Consider the following 16,456-nt stretch of genomic DNA (forward strand, 5'->3'; position numbering starts at 1 on the left):
CCCTTGTTGCAGCGTACAAGTATAAATACGCTTCAACAACCAGTCGGTCAACGCGGGTCAAACCCTTTAAAGGGTTATCGCAGCGTACATTTTAGTTGTTCGCAACAAATGCGTTTGTTGCAGCGTACAAAATAAAAGCCCGCAGCAACAACCCGAAGTTATTGCAGCGTACATGTTAATGCCCGCTACAACAAGTCTGCGTTTCAAATTAAATTTTTTACTTTCCTAGTTGCAACGTACAAACCGCGCTCAAACGAGAAACGTACGTACGTTGTTCCTTCTCTGCTATAGCTCCAAGCCTTTTCCCTTAAACAAATATCCAAGGTCGCCGTCGAACTCAGCCCTGCGTCGCCGTCGAACCCAAGAGTTGCTCAGCCCTGCGTCGCTGTCTTGGTTCCGTTGGTTGCTCATCTCCCCGTCGCGTCGTGGTTCAGCCCTGCGTCGCTGTCTTGGTTCCGTGGTTTAGCCCTGCGTCGCTGTCTTGGTTCCGTGGTTCAGCATCTCCCCGTCGCGTCGTGGTTCCGGTGGTTGCTCGGCGTCGTGGTTCCGGTGGTTTCGGTATGGTGTGTTCAATTTTTATTTTCGTTTTTTATTTTAGTTTTCAGATTAGGGTTCAATTTTAGTTTTTGATTTTCGTTTTGATTATTGTTTTTGATTTTCGTTTTTGATTTTCGTTTTGATTTTCGTTTTGATTTTCGTTTTTGATTTTCGTTTTGATTTTCGTTTTGATTTTCGTTTTTATTTTGATTTTTTTGGCAAAGGACTAAAAATGGCGACAGAGGAGAAGTTAAAGAAGAGTGAAGAACAAACCCAACTCTTGGAAACGGTCTCCGCCACCGTCTCCGCTGTTTCCACGGCCAAATATGTCGATGATGTCATTTTAGCTCTTCATTCCGTCGCTCTCCTCATTTTCCCTATCGACACTTCCTCTCTTTCAGGTGGGGTACAAAAACAACTCCATTTTTTCGTTTAATTAAATTTAATATCTCCATTTTTTTGCAATTTTTCTTCTCAAGTTCATTACTTTTGAAGCACCCATTATTCAAAAATGTTGAAAGAAATCGTAATTTTGAACTATATTAATCTGGAAAACTCAAGAATTTGCCTGTTTAATTATTCTGGGGGAATCCTAATTCTTAAATTTCTGGGGTGTTAGCTTAATTTTGGGAATTGATTTAAGCATTGAATTAAAGAAGAAAACATGGGGTTTTGCTAATAATCTTGTATTTGTGTGCTCATTGATTTTGCAGGAGTAATCTCAGAGAAATACAGTGATCAGGTAACTATTTTTATTGTTATCTGACTTATAATAAGTTATCAATGTTCTTTCTTTGTCGCTTAGGAAACCCTTATTGGAACTATTAGCCTGAATGCGAACTAATTTTTACTGAAACTTGTAATTTTAGGCGAAGAGAACAAAGCCCATATATTGTTCAAGAATTCATGAATCTATGTTGTTTAATGCTTACTAGATGAATGCTAGTAAATGAGTGTATATTGTACAAATTGTTGCAATTCTTTCTAATTTACCTTCTCTCGACGATATACCCTTGCCTTTAAGAAAGTAGCATCTGTAGACTATTAACCCAACTCACAGGAGGGGGTGGGGGTGTTCGTGTGTCTTTCGGGATTACAGTTGTAGAATTCTAGCTTTCGTTGATGTATAATAATGTCCTTGGAATTGACATTTCAGCTCAATCAAGCAGAAGCAACCTATACGAGTGAGAGGAGGAATCAAGTGTGGGAAGTCTTCTATAAAGGAGTCTCATTTCCTACATTATCAAGATTTTTGATCTATGGTGACTTTCCTTTCATTTCTTCTGTTTTAAATCTAATTCAGTGATGTTGCTATGTTCAGTGTTCTTTTGTTACATTTTTATGATAAAATGAAGTCCGGTTGCTACTTGCTAGAAGTAAAATGTGGAATCATAAGTTCATAACCTACTAAGATCATTTTGTTGAGCGAATGGATGCATGAGGGGAATGCCTTTCAGTAAGAAAAAAGCTTATGCTCCCATCATTTTGTTAATGGTTCTTGCTTACACTGTTCTGTAAAATTAAAACTTACATAGGTACATACAATTTTCCATGCTAATCCAAATGCCTTACATTTTCTTTTCAAAAGTTAATAACTAGTGCAATTTCCTTAATCTATTAGCTTGTAAAGAATAGGTCAGAAGAGGAGGCAAATGGTTTGCACATGAATACAGTTGTTAAGTGGTATTTTTGAAGGATGGTTTAATATATAAGTGAGAGAGAGGTTATGTCAAAGATTGTGGCCATTGATACCAAAGAAGTAAAATGTGACATGGGAATATACGAGAGGCTGGATTTGCAGTCTAGTTGGGGTTGTTTTCCATTTGTGTGAATAAAGGATTTGCCACTTGTGACTACCAGTTGTAATTGTTTTCAAATTAAGCTGCTTGAGTGAGATCGAGAAGCTTGGGTTGGTTGAAACAATTATCTGCAGCTAAAATTTTTCAAATAATAATTACAATTCTTCTTCTTTTGATTATTTGCAGATGTTGCTTCCAATTGGCTACCTTGCTTCCCTTTGACTGCAAGGAAGCTTGTTTATGATGTATTTTTCATAGAGGGTCTCGTTCTGACAGTGTCTAGAGTGGCACAGCTTGTTGCGTCTGTCCCTGACAAAGCACGACTAGGAGCTCCTAAATCTCTTTCATCTCAGTATCCTTTTCATATTCAACTAAATGTACATGCTTAATATTTATAAATTGTCGACTTGGTTAAAATCAGTTATCTCAGTCTTTTTGTCGTAGGAATTTCATCAACTCCTAAATATCTTTCATCTCAGTATCCTTTTATACTATACTAAATATGCATGGTTAATATTTATGAAGGATTGTTCACTTGGTTAGAATCTGCTTCTTTCAGTCTCTGTGTCATGGAAACATATCTGCTGAGTATTTCCTTGTATCCAGATCTTAAGTTGGGCAACTATGGTCTTTGTTTATTCTTGACTAAGGTTCTTAGTTTGTTTTTCCAGAGCATCACTATTCAGCTTCTGGATGGAGCAGAAGAAAAAAGCTGGGAGTTATATGATAAAGAAGTTTTATTTCATGGCACTGATGTGGATGATACCTTCCAGTTTGTTGCAGAAATGTTTGCTCGCATTTGTCGACGTGGATCGACCGGTAAGACAGAATTTTTCTCACAGAAACGTTTCAATACTCAACTTCTTTGTGTTTTCATTTGGGGTCAAATATAGTAATAAGCTTTGGTTGGAAAACATCAATGTTGCGTTTGCCTTTGGCTACTGTTAAACTTGGAATTTTTAGCTCTTTAACAATGGATTTTACTGTTTCTTGTGAAACCAATTGCTGAAACTTCTGAGCATAACTGTAGATTTCTTAGATTCATAAGTTTGATACATCTGTATTTTATTTTATGAAATGCTTATGATTCCAGTCCTAGTGAATTATGGAGAATCTTTCATATATATCACCATCAAGCTAGGTTGACCAAGGCCATACACCATGATCTTTGAGAGAATGCTGGTTGAACGGTTACTTTGGGGATACGTAATATCTGTCCCATAGTAGGGAATAGGGATTGTTTGTTTGAGATACAGAGAAACTAAATGAAGATGAGAAAGTTTTCCATTTCTTGGTTTGCTTTGGGAGGGAGGATTGGATGTGGATGGAAAAAACTTATTTCTGCATACTGCTATATCTGTATAGCAAAAGGTCGTAGGTTTGGAAATTCAGAAGCTTTTCTAATATTCAGAATTCTTAGTTGTACAGTATATAGCACTCTCCATTTCTGCCTCTCTTGCTAGCAGTAGCAGACTCCTTTCCACCTTAAAATATCTAAATTCAAGTATTGGTACTTCTCATGCGTAGTGCTGCTTTCCTTTATGGTAACAATTTACATACATCTGACAAGAACTGACAAAAAAAAGAAAAAACTACAGTTACACAACTTTCTCAGCCAATTCTACACTAAAAGCTAATGTCTTAGGTTGCCAGGGTCACTCAAGCTCCACAAGTGCAGCCTAGGCTTACAGGGCTAGGACTCATAAACCTTTTTCTTTCATTCATCAATAGGGCTCTCTGTGTCATTGACTCATTTGGTTGGGTTTAGGAAGTTTCAGACTTGCATTTGCCATGAAGTTGAACTTCAGAAGAAGCTACTTTCACACTTTTGGCTGGTAGACAATAAAACTTCTGGGGAAGTTCTACTACCAGCCTTTTTGTTAGCCACATAATTCAGCAATTTGGTAGTTATCAGGAAGTTGTCACTTTTCTTTTCAACAAAGTGACCATGTGGAAATTGTTTTTTCCCCTCTTATTAGCTACTAGTGACCATGTGAAGCAATTAGATATCTGCCTATATAGGGGAACATTCTTTTATGCTGACTTAAAATGTTAACTGCAGAATTGCTAGTAAATGAGGTGATCCTCCGAATCCGCAGACGTGTACAAAGATTTTTATTGTCCCATAAAGGTACAATCACCGAGAACAGTATCAAGTCAAACTCCGATTTTCAGTTCTGGTTCTTGATGATAGAAATCCTTAGAGATGCTTATGTTGTGGAGAAAATGATTGAGAGAATCCTGCATCAGCTGGCAGCTGAATGTGAACATGACACCGAAGCATATTGGATACTATGGATATTGTTCCATCGGGCATTCCAACATCAAATAACAATCAGGTGAGATTAATAGTTCTGCTGGATGTGTTTGATAGAGATTGGACGATTTGACAGTGTTAATGTTAGTATTCTCTTGCTTTTTTTTTTTTTGTTTTGTTTGTTTGATCTGTTCACTTCGGTTGGAAAATGATTGATACTTCTCTTGGTGATGAATTGCATTGCAACTGAGAACATTATGAATAACTGAATATGGAATTTGGACTGAGTCAGTGTTAGATTTATGTTTCTAGGACTCTAGAATCTAGATTTCACTTGAAGAACATGTGTCCGATCCTCAACAATGCCGTACAAGTGTGGGCACCTGATACTTCATATTAAGCAAAAAATATGTAAAAACTTTCATAAAATTGCAGGTGACACTTGAAACGTACATGTGTTTAATACCCAAGTCTGAGTAACATTGATCGATATGTAGTTTTGAAATGTTCTGTAAAGAACTACCAAGTTCTTTCTTCAATCTGTCACACACTCGCACAAAAATATAGAAAAGAAGAAGCTTTTGATTAGCACCAAACAGTACGGATACAAATAGGCAGTAGCTTGAGGCTACAAATCTCCAAAATAGTGACTTTAGGTCACAAGTCTCACAATTCACTACTCATTTTCTAAACTTCTCTCTTCCTCTAATTCTATTTATACTAACATTCTCTACTGACTGCTCTGTTGTCCTTGTTGTTTGCTGTTGTGTTTCTATTGTTGTTGGGCTGCTCTTCTTGGTCACAAGTTTCTATTGTTATACTAACATTCTGTTGTTATACTAACATTCTGTTGTTTGCTGATTCGTATTCTAGACTATTAATACATTGTCATTAGTTGCTTGAATGTTAAAATGTGACATTTCATTTGCATTTAATCGATCTAATGCTCCATCAAATTTTTGTTTTTGTAAGGTCTATACTCCGAGGACTGCGCCTTATGCTAGTGAGGAAATTGATGTGGTTCGTGAGCAATGGGCGAAGTTTTTTACCACCAAGTATTTATTATTGACCTGAGGGCGCTTGATCGTGTTGGTTTAGATGTTATAGAACAATCTTTTATGTTAAAATGTATGCGTACGTTGAAATTGGAACGTAAATATATTTAAATGTATCGGTATGTGCACTTTTGGTTTTGGGATATATACAAAACTCCAGTTGTTGTTTTTATATTTGTTATACAGGTTGCGTTATTCTATTATTGTTTTGACAGGTTTCTATATTTGGTGCAAGGCACTCTAGGTATCCCTAAACAAAATTAGAATTTTCCCGCCAAAAGTGCTTTGTTGCAGCGTACATTTATGTTGTACGCTGCAACAAGGGAAAAAAATTTCGCAAAAATTCAGACTTGTTGCAGCGTACAAATTAATGTACGCTGCAAAAAGTTGAGTCTTTTGCAGCGTACATATATATGTACGCTGCAACAAGTCCAAATTTTTGCCAATTTTTTGGCACTTGTTGCAGCGTACATCTAAAAGCCCGCTGCAACAAATCACTTTTTGCAGCGAACTTGTACGCTGCAACAAGTTCAGACTTGTTGCAGGCCCCCCAGTTGCAGCATACGATGTACGCTGCAACAGGGGTCTAAAAGCCCGCTGCAATAAGGGTTTTTTCTACTAGTGTTTGTTGGATTTGTCTAAATACTTACATAATACTACTATTTTTTATATATTTTTTACTAAATTTAAGATATTAATAGTTGAAGTTATTTACTAACAAATGAAAATAAAAGTGATTTTATCCAAAAGAAATAGAAAGAAGTAGTAAACAAGAAAAATAATGTGCGAATAACACATATATAGTCCTCTTTACTTAAGAAATCTCCTCCAAATATTTTAGGCTAAACAATTGACTTATATTTTAGTCGACTTTTAACAAACATATGTATACGGAATACTAAACTAAAAGAGAGGTAAATTGATATGGAGCTGACAAATCCCGCTCTAATTTCCTCTTTTATAATATCGGTAACTAACCTATGAACAAATAATTAATATACTTTGTATATATTTTACCTAGAATCTTCTAATTACTTATGGTAATAATCGATTATAGTACGAATTACTTATTTACCCATGTCAATAAATTTCTTAATTTAAATCTGTATACGTCGTACTATACTGAAAGAGAGGAAAATCGATGTAGAGATGACAAATGTCCCTCTCTGATTTGCCTCTTTTATACAATAAATAATGATTAATTGTAAGTACTATCAAGTTCAGTTTAGAAATTATGTCATATACTGAGTACGGATATGTTCAACGTTCATTTAATAGTTTATTTTATGTAATCCAATGAAAAATCTTTGCATACAATTTCTGATAACCGATATAGAAAATCTTATCATAGTTTAATTTGTACTATCAATTATATTATTATAATACTATTCAACTTTTTGAGAATTTGTTCATATATATAATGAATACGGATATGCATAATAAAAGCTATTGATTTAATGTATTTAACAAGGTTGTCTCAAACATTTTATAAGCCCTTTGTTAACTACCTAAATGATCCCCTTAGCCATATAATTTCTTTAATACGAAGTCTATACTTAATCATAAATATCAAAAATAACTTTTACCACATTCTCATTATCATAATATTTTTATACGGAGCACTGATAATAATTTATTCGCTCATATTATTGAAGTCTTAAGAGTATGTTGATTGAAATTTTGACTAATGTATCGTAATGGACTATGTCCAAATTAAAGTCATACGATCTAGATGATTAAGTTTAATTATTATTAATATGTTTGCAATACAAAATATTTTTTATATATTAATGTAAATGACTGCAATATCACTTTAAAATTTCGTGCAAAACTAAATTTATATATGTAAATGGGGAATCACAATTGATGATGGAGAATAACAATTGATGATGGGGCGAGTTTGAATTTTAGATTGGTTTGACGATAAAGTTAAACCTAGATGTAACACCCCGACCTCTAATTACATTATTAAAGCATAATTAGCAGCGGAATTAACCTAATTGGTCGGGGCATTACCTGCCGTAACTCCCTCTTGGGAATTACAAGGCAACCATCAATCATAAGATATTAAATCCCAAAAATTAATATAATAATCTTTAATATTACCAAAATAAAGTGCATAACTTACTACAAGTCTTTAATTAAACTATTAAAACATTAAGCATAAACTAAGTGAATATTATTGAAGTGAAATCCTCGCCACTACTCGTTCCCATCGTTCCCAGCGGTACCTAAAACAGAAAACAAAATAACGGTGAGCCGAAGACTCAGTAACGAACTATTCTAGCAACGTAAATTCATTTCAATTCATTTTATTTAATAACACAGGGAGAATAGAATAATGTGAAACATTTTATAAAGTCCTTTATTTAATTCATTTTCAACTTTAGGGTGCACATGCTAGTCGTGGCAAGTATGACATGGTGGAACGTCTTCCACGATGGACCGCTGTCCATAAACATGGGGCCTTGGCCCGAAAACATGAGAGCCTTGGCTCAATGGGCGGATGCCCCATGGGTACATGCATGACCGAGAATCGTAACCTGTGAACATATACTGCCAAACGGACTAGGAATTTCACTTTCATTTATCATGTTTCGTTTAATTTTACATTTTAGTCTTTTTACTTCAGTTGAAGTAACATAATTCCTTTGGATCATAAGATCAAACATCCTTTCTTTCCTGGTTTCTTATAAAGAACATTTTATAAGAAATTCAATCAATCATCATAGCATTTTATAATCAATCATAAAATAAGGAATAATTCCATCAAATCATATTAAAATAAATTATTCAATAAAATCATATTTCATTTCCCGCAATTCATAAAACATGTCAAAACATTCATTTAATAAATCAATCATACGTTGTAATTTCATAATCACATTTATAAGGGAATTGCGGGTACTAGCAATAGCCGTTACCTCACTTCCGCGATTTGCTAAGGGTTTTCGTTGGTTCGTTCGTCCTGAGCTCCGAGTCCAATTTCTTTAAAAGTGGTAAATAATGGAATTAGTACTAAAATCGATAAATAGTTATAAAATCAATATTTTATAAATCATAAATTTTATAAGTAATGGATTTATAAATAACGAATTTTAATAAAACATAATTTCGAAATTTAATGAAATATTATTATTATTAACCGAATTTTCGATCAAATATAAATTGATTTTCATGAAAATATTATTTAAATTTCATTTTTATTAATTCAATCTAGTGACTTTATTTTAGTAAAACCTGAAAATTAAATACATTTTTCTATTTGAAAGAAAACAGATAATAAACAATTTGATTGGGAAAATAACTAAATTATTAAGGCAAGCAAATTAATAATTAGAATTCTGAACATGCAATTTAGTTTGCAAAATTGCAACTCACCCAAAAGCCCAAGGGATTATGGCCCAATCTGAATTGGGTTTGAGGAGGATTAAAACCAAAATTTAAAATCACAAATTTTTGGGTTTTGGTTTTTGCTTCTGGGAATGAGTCACGACAGGGGAGGAGGGAGAGGAGACGGACGAGAAGAAGGGAAGAGGAGGGGGAAAGGAAGGGTGGCTGGGGACTCGACGCCGACGGGCGATGGTGTTGCTGGTGGTTTGGTGGCGGCAGAACGGCGAGGAAAAGGGGAAAAGAGCACGAACAGGGGCGAAAACAGGGGAGATTGGGGCGGTTTCGTGGGTGGTTCTGGGCGGAGGGGAGGACGGTTCGCCGGGGAGAGTGGCGGCGAAGGTTGGTTCTGATGATGACGGTTGTGGTGTGGTGTCGACGGTGGTGCTGCGAAGAGAAAAGGGAGAGGGGACAGGGGAGTGCGAAGAGAGCAGGGGAGGTGAGGTGGTGCTTGCGGTGGGTGTGGCGGCGGCTGTGCTTGATTAGGGTGGTTCTGGTGGTTGTTGGACGGTTGCTAGTGGTTATCGGAGGGATAAGGTGGTGATGGTGGTGCGGTGGTTGCGTGGGGCGAAAGAGGAGGAAGAAGAAGGAGGCAGGGGACGCGAGAGCAGGGGAGAGAAGGGGAGGGAGAAGGGAGCGAACGGGGAGGAGGAGAAAGAGGAGGGAGGTGGCTGGGTGGCTCGGTGGTTTGGCGCGGTAGCTGCCGGAGGTGGTGGTGGTGGTTGGTCCGAATCAGGGAACAAAAGAGGAGAAAAAAAAATTGAAATTGAATTTGGTTTTTGAGATTGAAACTGAAATTGTGTTTTGTTTTTGTTATTGAAATTTCACTTTAAATTTCTGAATTTGTAAGTAGGTATACTTGGGGTCCAAGGATTGAATTTGGACTGAATTTTGAGGGAAGGAAGGAAGTATTGACTTCCTGGTTTGAGCGTGGGGAGCAAGAAAATAAAGCTGACATTTTCATTTTTTTTTTTTTTTTTTTTTTTTTTTTTTTTTTTTTTTTTTTTTCACAATATTTGGCAAAAATCCAGAATTTGTAATAAAATGTTTAATTAAAATAATCCCTTAAAAATAAATAAATTATCGTTAACGAAATTAAATAATTTCGGTTTATAAATTTATCGTTTAAAATAATTCGTAAAAATGATTAAAATAACGAAATTCGATTATTCGTAATTTAATTAAAACGAAATTAAGTTAATAAATATTTTCAATTTTAATAAATCGAATTTAAAATTTCGGGGTATTACATTCTTACCCCCTTAGAAAAAGTTTCGTCCTCGAAACTGGAGCTCAGTCGAACTAGCCATTCATACTTAATCGTTCTATTTGCTATACAAACATGGCGGAATAACATTATAACATAATCATTCAAATAATATATTAACATGCATACATCTTATCGTTTCTAAACGAATAACTGGGGATATTTCGCTCTCATTTGCGCTTCGACTTCCCATGTGGCTTCAGATGTCAAGTGATTGGCCCACAAGACTTTAACCATTGGAATTACTTTGCTTCTAAGTCGTTTCTCTCTTCGTTCTAGAATTTCAATTGGCTTCTCCTCGTAAGTTAAATCGTTTCGCAATAGCAAGGGTTCGTGCGTAATCACATGGCTAGGATCAGGAACATATTTTCTTAACATCGACACGTGGAATACATTATGCACCTTTTCCAAGTCGGTTGGTAAAGCTAGTCGATATGCTACTGCACCTACTCTTTCTAGTATCTCATATGGCCCGATGTATCTTGGGCTCAACTTTCCCGTTTGACCAAATCTCATTATTCCTTTCGTTGGCGAAATTTTCAAGAACACGTGATCTCCGACCTCAAACTCTAGAGGTCTTCTTCGTTGGTCTGCATAACTCTTTTGCCTACTTTGCGCTGCCATCATTCTTGATTGGATTAAACGAATCTTGTCAGTAGTTTCTTGAATCAATTCTGGTCCTATAACACGCGCCTCATCGATATCACTCCAACATAATGGTGTTCGACATTTCCTTCCATAAAGTGCTTCGTAAGGTGCCATACCAATGGTGGCCTGATAACTGTTGTTGTACGAAAATTCAACCATAGGTAGAAACTTCTCCCAGGTTCCTTGAAAATCCAAAATACATGCTCTCAACATATCCTCGACAATTTGATTGGTACGTTCTGTTTGTCCATCAGTCGTTGGGTGAAATGCGGTACTAAAGTTAAGTTTCGTCCCAAGGGCTTTCTGCAATTCTTTCCAGTAGGTTGATTGATACCTCGTGTCACGATCAGAAACAATCGAACTAGGCACTCCATGCAATCGCACAATAGTGTTCACATATAGCTCGGCCAGTTGATCTAAACTCGAATTACTCTTCATTGCTAAGAAATGTGCTGACTTCGTTAATCGATCAACAATAACCCAAATAGCATTCATTCCCTTGGTTGATCTTGGTAAACCTATGATAAAATCCATTGAAACTGAATCCCATTTCCATTCTGGCACATCCAGAGGTTGCAACAAACCTGCTGGTCTTTGATGCTCGATCTTGATTCTCTGACACGTCAAACATTTAGCCACATATTCTGCCACTTCTTGCTTCATGTTGCTCCACCAATACACTTGCCTTAAATCCTTATACATCTTATTTCCTCCAGGGTGAATCGAGTATGGTGAACTATGAGCTTCTTCTAAAATTCTCTTTTTCAACTTCTCATCATTAGGCACACATAATCTTCCCTGAAACCTTAACGTGCCATCTTCTTGAATGACAAAACCAGGTGACTTCCCGTTTTCCACTTCACTCCTTATTCTTTCTAATTGCAAGTCCTTACATTGCGCTTCCTTAATCTCATCAATCAAAGTTGGTTTCATTACCAACACATTCAAGCAAGCATCTCCTTTGATAAACTCAATTTCCATCTTTTGTAGATCATCTTGGTTGACTCGGGAGAAAGTTAGGATAGAATTTAAGTGAGACTTTCGACTTAATGCATCCGCAACAACGTTAGCCTTTCCGGGATGGTATTGAATATCAAGGTCATAATCTTTAAGAAGTTCTAACCACCTACGTTGTCTCATGTTGAGTTCTTTTTGGGTGAAAATGTACTTAAGACTCTTATGGTCGGTGAAAATTTGACACGAAACTCCATACAAATAATGTCTCCAAATCTTAAGGGCGAAAACAACAGCTGCAAGTTCGAGGTCATGGGTAGGGTAATTTTGTTCATGAACTTTGAGTTGGCGTGAAGCATAAGCTATAACTTTTCCGTTTTGCATTAAGACACATCCTAACCCATTTTTAGAAGCATCACTATAGATTACAAATCCGTCAGTTCCAGATGGAAGGGTAAGAATAGGGGCAGTGGTAAGACGTTTCTTAAGTTCTTGAAATGCACATTCACAATCATCATTCCACACAAATTTGGTATTCTTTCTAACTAATCGGGTTATGGGCAAGGCAACCTTAGAAAAATCTTGAACGAATCTTCGATAGTATCCAGCTAAACCCATAAAACTCCGTACTTCTGGTACATTAGTTGGTCTAGACCATTCCACAATTGCTTTTATTTTCTCGGGATCAACAGATACACCTTTCTCAGAGATAATATGTCCTAAAAATGATATTTCCTTAAGCCAGAATTCACATTTCGACAACTTAGCATATAACTGGTTTTCAATCAACATATCTAACACTTTTCTCAGGTGCTCCTCGTGTTCCTCATTACTCTTAGAATATACCAAAATATCATCAATGAAAACGACTACAAACTTATCAAGGTATGGTTTAAAAATACGGTTCATCAAATCCATAAATACAGCGGGCGCATTGGTTAACCCAAAAGGCATCACAACAAACTCATAGTGACCATATCTAGTTCTAAAGGCTGTCTTTGGAATATCCTCAGGTTTAATTCGAAGTTGATGGTAACCTGACCTCAAATCAATCTTAGAAAACACCTTTGCACCTCGAAGTTGGTCAAACAAATCATCAATACGAGGTAGAGGATACTTATTCTTAATGGTAATCTTGTTTAACTCTCGATAATCTATGCATAACCTCATAGTTCCGTCCTTTTTCTTCACAAACAAGACAGGGGCTCCCCAAGGTGAAACACTAGGTCGAACATATCCTTTTTCAAGTAACTCATCTAATTGTTTCTTTAATTCTTGTAACTCAGCTGGTGCCATTCTATATGGTGCCTTAGAAATAGGGGTGGATCCGGGAATTAATTCAATGCTGAAATCTAACTCTCTTGGTGGGGGCATACTAGGTATTTCTTCTGGAAAAACATGTGGGTATTCACAAACAACAGGTATGTCAGTAATGGAAGGTACAGGGGTATTTAGGTCAACAACACTACATAGGTAACCAGATAACCCACTCTCAATCATTTTACGTGCTCTCAAAGCATGGACAATTTGAATCGTTGGTTTTCTTACTAACTTATGGAATGAAACTCTATCTCCACTTGGTGTTCTAAGGGTCACACTCTGCCTCGAACAATTAAGGTTAGCTTCATACTTAGTCAACCAATTCATTCCCAAGATTACATCAAATTCAGATAGGTCAAAGGCTACTAAGTCTGCTAGAAACTCTACTTTTTCTATTACAATGGGACAATCTCTATACATGGTCCTACATTTCACTATTTCTCCACTAGGAAGGGAAACACTCATAGCATGAAAGTCACAACATGGTTTCAAACTTAAACATTTAGCAAACAATGGTGAAATAAAGGAATGTGAAGCTCCAGAATCAAAAAGAACATGGGCAGGTAACGAATGGATAGAAAAGGTACCGGTGATAACATTATCATCCTCATCTGCTTCATCTTGTCTCATCACAAAAACTCTTCCAGTTGGCGGTGGTCGAGGTGGGTTGCGGTTTGAACCTCCTACATTGTTGTTCCGACCACGATCGTTGTTAGTTGAAACTGGTCCTCTCATGGTTGGCGTCACTTGATTTGGGCAATCTCTGACGTAATGATCATGGCTTCCACATCGATAGCAAGCATTCGTGCCAACACGACATTCACTCTCCACATGACTCCTTTTTCCACATTTGGCACATCCTTGCGACCGATTGTTCCTTCCTTGAAATCCTTGTCCCCTATTATTTCCTTGATTACCATCATTCCTCCTTTGATTTCCCTGGTAACTTTGGTTGGGCTTCTTTGCTCCTCCTTGGCTTTGGTTATCATTTCTCCTTTTATACCCAACATTCTTCGCTTCTCGAAGTAGTACCACTCGCTCCACATTAGCCGCAATATCAACCATATCCTGGTATGAAGTAAACCTCTGAGTGGACAACCTATCCTGGTACTTAAGGTGCAGACCTCGTTCAAAACGGTTCATCCTGGACTGCTCTGTCGACACCAAGTCTGGTGCAAACCTTGACAACTCCATAAACTTATTTGCGTATTCCAACACGCTCATCGTTCCTTGTTGCAAGTGTAGAAATTCATCTTCTTTTTGTTTCCTCAAGGATGGTGGATAAAACTTGTCTCTCATTAACTTCTGGAGTTCGTTCCAACCAAATCCAGGCCCATTCTTTCGTTCCTTGTTAACTTTCCACCATAATCCTGCTTGGCCTGACAAGTAGAACACTGCGAAATCAACTCTCCATTTCTCAGGGCACTGCAGGGTTTCAAACAACTGATCAATGCGACTTATCCAATCCTCGAACTCAACTGGATCAGGCTTGCCATCATAGGATGGTGGGTTGAGTGACGAAAAGTTCTTGAACGTCGCTGCGCTCTCGTTTCCACTAACATCTTTCTTTTTCCGAGAATCATGGACTAATTCGGCCAACATTGAACTCACATTTTCCAATCGTTCCATCCTTTCCTCATGGCCATTAACATGGACATACTCCTCGTGAGAAATGTCATTATCATCGTGAACATGATGCTCGTTGCGAGCTCCGTTGGTAACATCGTTGATAGCATCGATGGTCGACATTCTGCATAACATATCTTATCAGGTTGAAGCGAAATAATAATATAAAATAAACCCTTTGATCCCGTTCCTACACTCACACTCATATTCATTTTAACTTAGCAAGATTTTAGAACATTCTTTTTAACTCATTCCTTAAAATTCTTTACTTAAAGCCTAATGAATTCTATTCGTGCGAAAACCCGTAAGGTTTAGCACTTATGGTCCAGAACCTTTGCTCTTGATACCAAACTGTAACACCCCGACCTCTAATTACATTATTAAAGCATAATTAGCAGCGGAATTAACCTAATTGGTCGGGGCATTACCTGCCGTAACTCCCTCTTGGGAATTACAAGGCAACCATCAATCATAAGATATTAAATCCCAAAAATTAATATAATAATCTTTAATATTACCAAAATAAAGTGCATAACTTACTACAAGTCTTTAATTAAACTATTAAAACATTAAGCATAAACTAAGTGAATATTATTGAAGTGAAATCCTCGCCACTACTCGTTCCCATCGTTCCCAGCGGTACCTAAAACAGAAAACAAAATAACGGTGAGCCGAAGACTCAGTAACGAACTATTCTAGCAACGTAAATTCATTTCAATTCATTTTATTTAATAACACAGGGAGAATAGAATAATGTGAAACATTTTATAAAGTCCTTTATTTAATTCATTTTCAACTTTAGGGTGCACATGCTAGTCGTGGCAAGTATGACATGGTGGAACGTCTTCCACGATGGACCGCTGTCCATAAACATGGGGCCTTGGCCCGAAAACATGAGAGCCTTGGCTCAATGGGCGGATGCCCCATGGGTACATGCATGACCGAGAATCGTAACCTGTGAACATATACTGCCAAACGGACTAGGAATTTCACTTTCATTTATCATGTTTCGTTTAATTTTACATTTTAGTCTTTTTACTTCAGTTGAAGTAACATAATTCCTTTGGATCATAAGATCAAACATCCTTTCTTTCCTGGTTTCTTATAAAGAACATTTTATAAGAAATTCAATCAATCATCATAGCATTTTATAATCAATCATAAAATAAGGAATAATTCCATCAAATCATATTAAAATAAATTATTCAATAAAATCATATTTCATTTCCCGCAATTCATAAAACATGTCAAAACATTCATTTAATAAATCAATCATACGTTGTAATTTCATAATCACATTTATAAGGGAATTGCGGGTACTAGCAATAGCCGTTACCTCACTTCCGCGATTTGCTAAGGGTTTTCGTTGGTTCGTTCGTCCTGAGCTCCGAGTCCAATTTCTTTAAAAGTGGTAAATAATGGAATTAGTACTAAAATCGATAAATAGTTATAAAATCAATATTTTATAAATCATAAATTTTATAAGTAATGGATTTATAAATAACGAATTTTAATAAAACATAATTTCGAAATTTAATGAAATATTATTATTATTAACCGAATTTTCGATCAAATATAAATTGATTTTCATGAAAATATTATT

General features: G+C 36.5%; 1 protein-coding gene and 2 long non-coding RNA genes across 3 annotated transcripts; 1 reads left to right on the forward strand and 2 right to left on the reverse strand.

The window, feature by feature from the left end:
- The first annotated feature begins 2,627 nt into the window (after positions 1 to 2,627).
- LOC130459856 (uncharacterized) lies at positions 2,628 to 5,872 on the forward strand. The gene is made up of 3 exons (XM_056827476.1): positions 2,628 to 3,155; positions 4,399 to 4,675; positions 5,566 to 5,872. Exons 1-3 carry the CDS (start codon positions 2,843 to 2,845, stop codon positions 5,660 to 5,662), a joined length of 687 nt encoding a protein of 228 aa, XP_056683454.1. The 5' UTR covers positions 2,628 to 2,842; the 3' UTR covers positions 5,663 to 5,872.
- Positions 5,873 to 7,729: 1,857 nt separating this feature from the next.
- Positions 7,730 to 8,766, reverse strand: LOC130471786 (uncharacterized). The gene is made up of 2 exons (XR_008932133.1): positions 8,573 to 8,766; positions 7,730 to 7,879 (listed from the first exon to the last, which is right to left on the reverse strand). It is a non-coding gene; the product is annotated as an uncharacterized lncRNA (long non-coding RNA).
- A 6,580-nt stretch (positions 8,767 to 15,346) lies between these two features.
- LOC130460117 (uncharacterized) lies at positions 15,347 to 16,383 on the reverse strand. Its single transcript, XR_008920053.1, has 2 exons — positions 16,190 to 16,383; positions 15,347 to 15,496 (listed from the first exon to the last, which is right to left on the reverse strand). It is a non-coding gene; the product is annotated as an uncharacterized lncRNA (long non-coding RNA).
- Positions 16,384 to 16,456: the final 73 nt, after the last annotated feature.

The sequence above is a fragment of the Spinacia oleracea genome, chromosome 4 (assembly GCF_020520425.1).
Source record: "Spinacia oleracea cultivar Varoflay chromosome 4, BTI_SOV_V1, whole genome shotgun sequence".
NCBI lineage: Eukaryota > Viridiplantae > Streptophyta > Magnoliopsida > Caryophyllales > Amaranthaceae > Spinacia > Spinacia oleracea.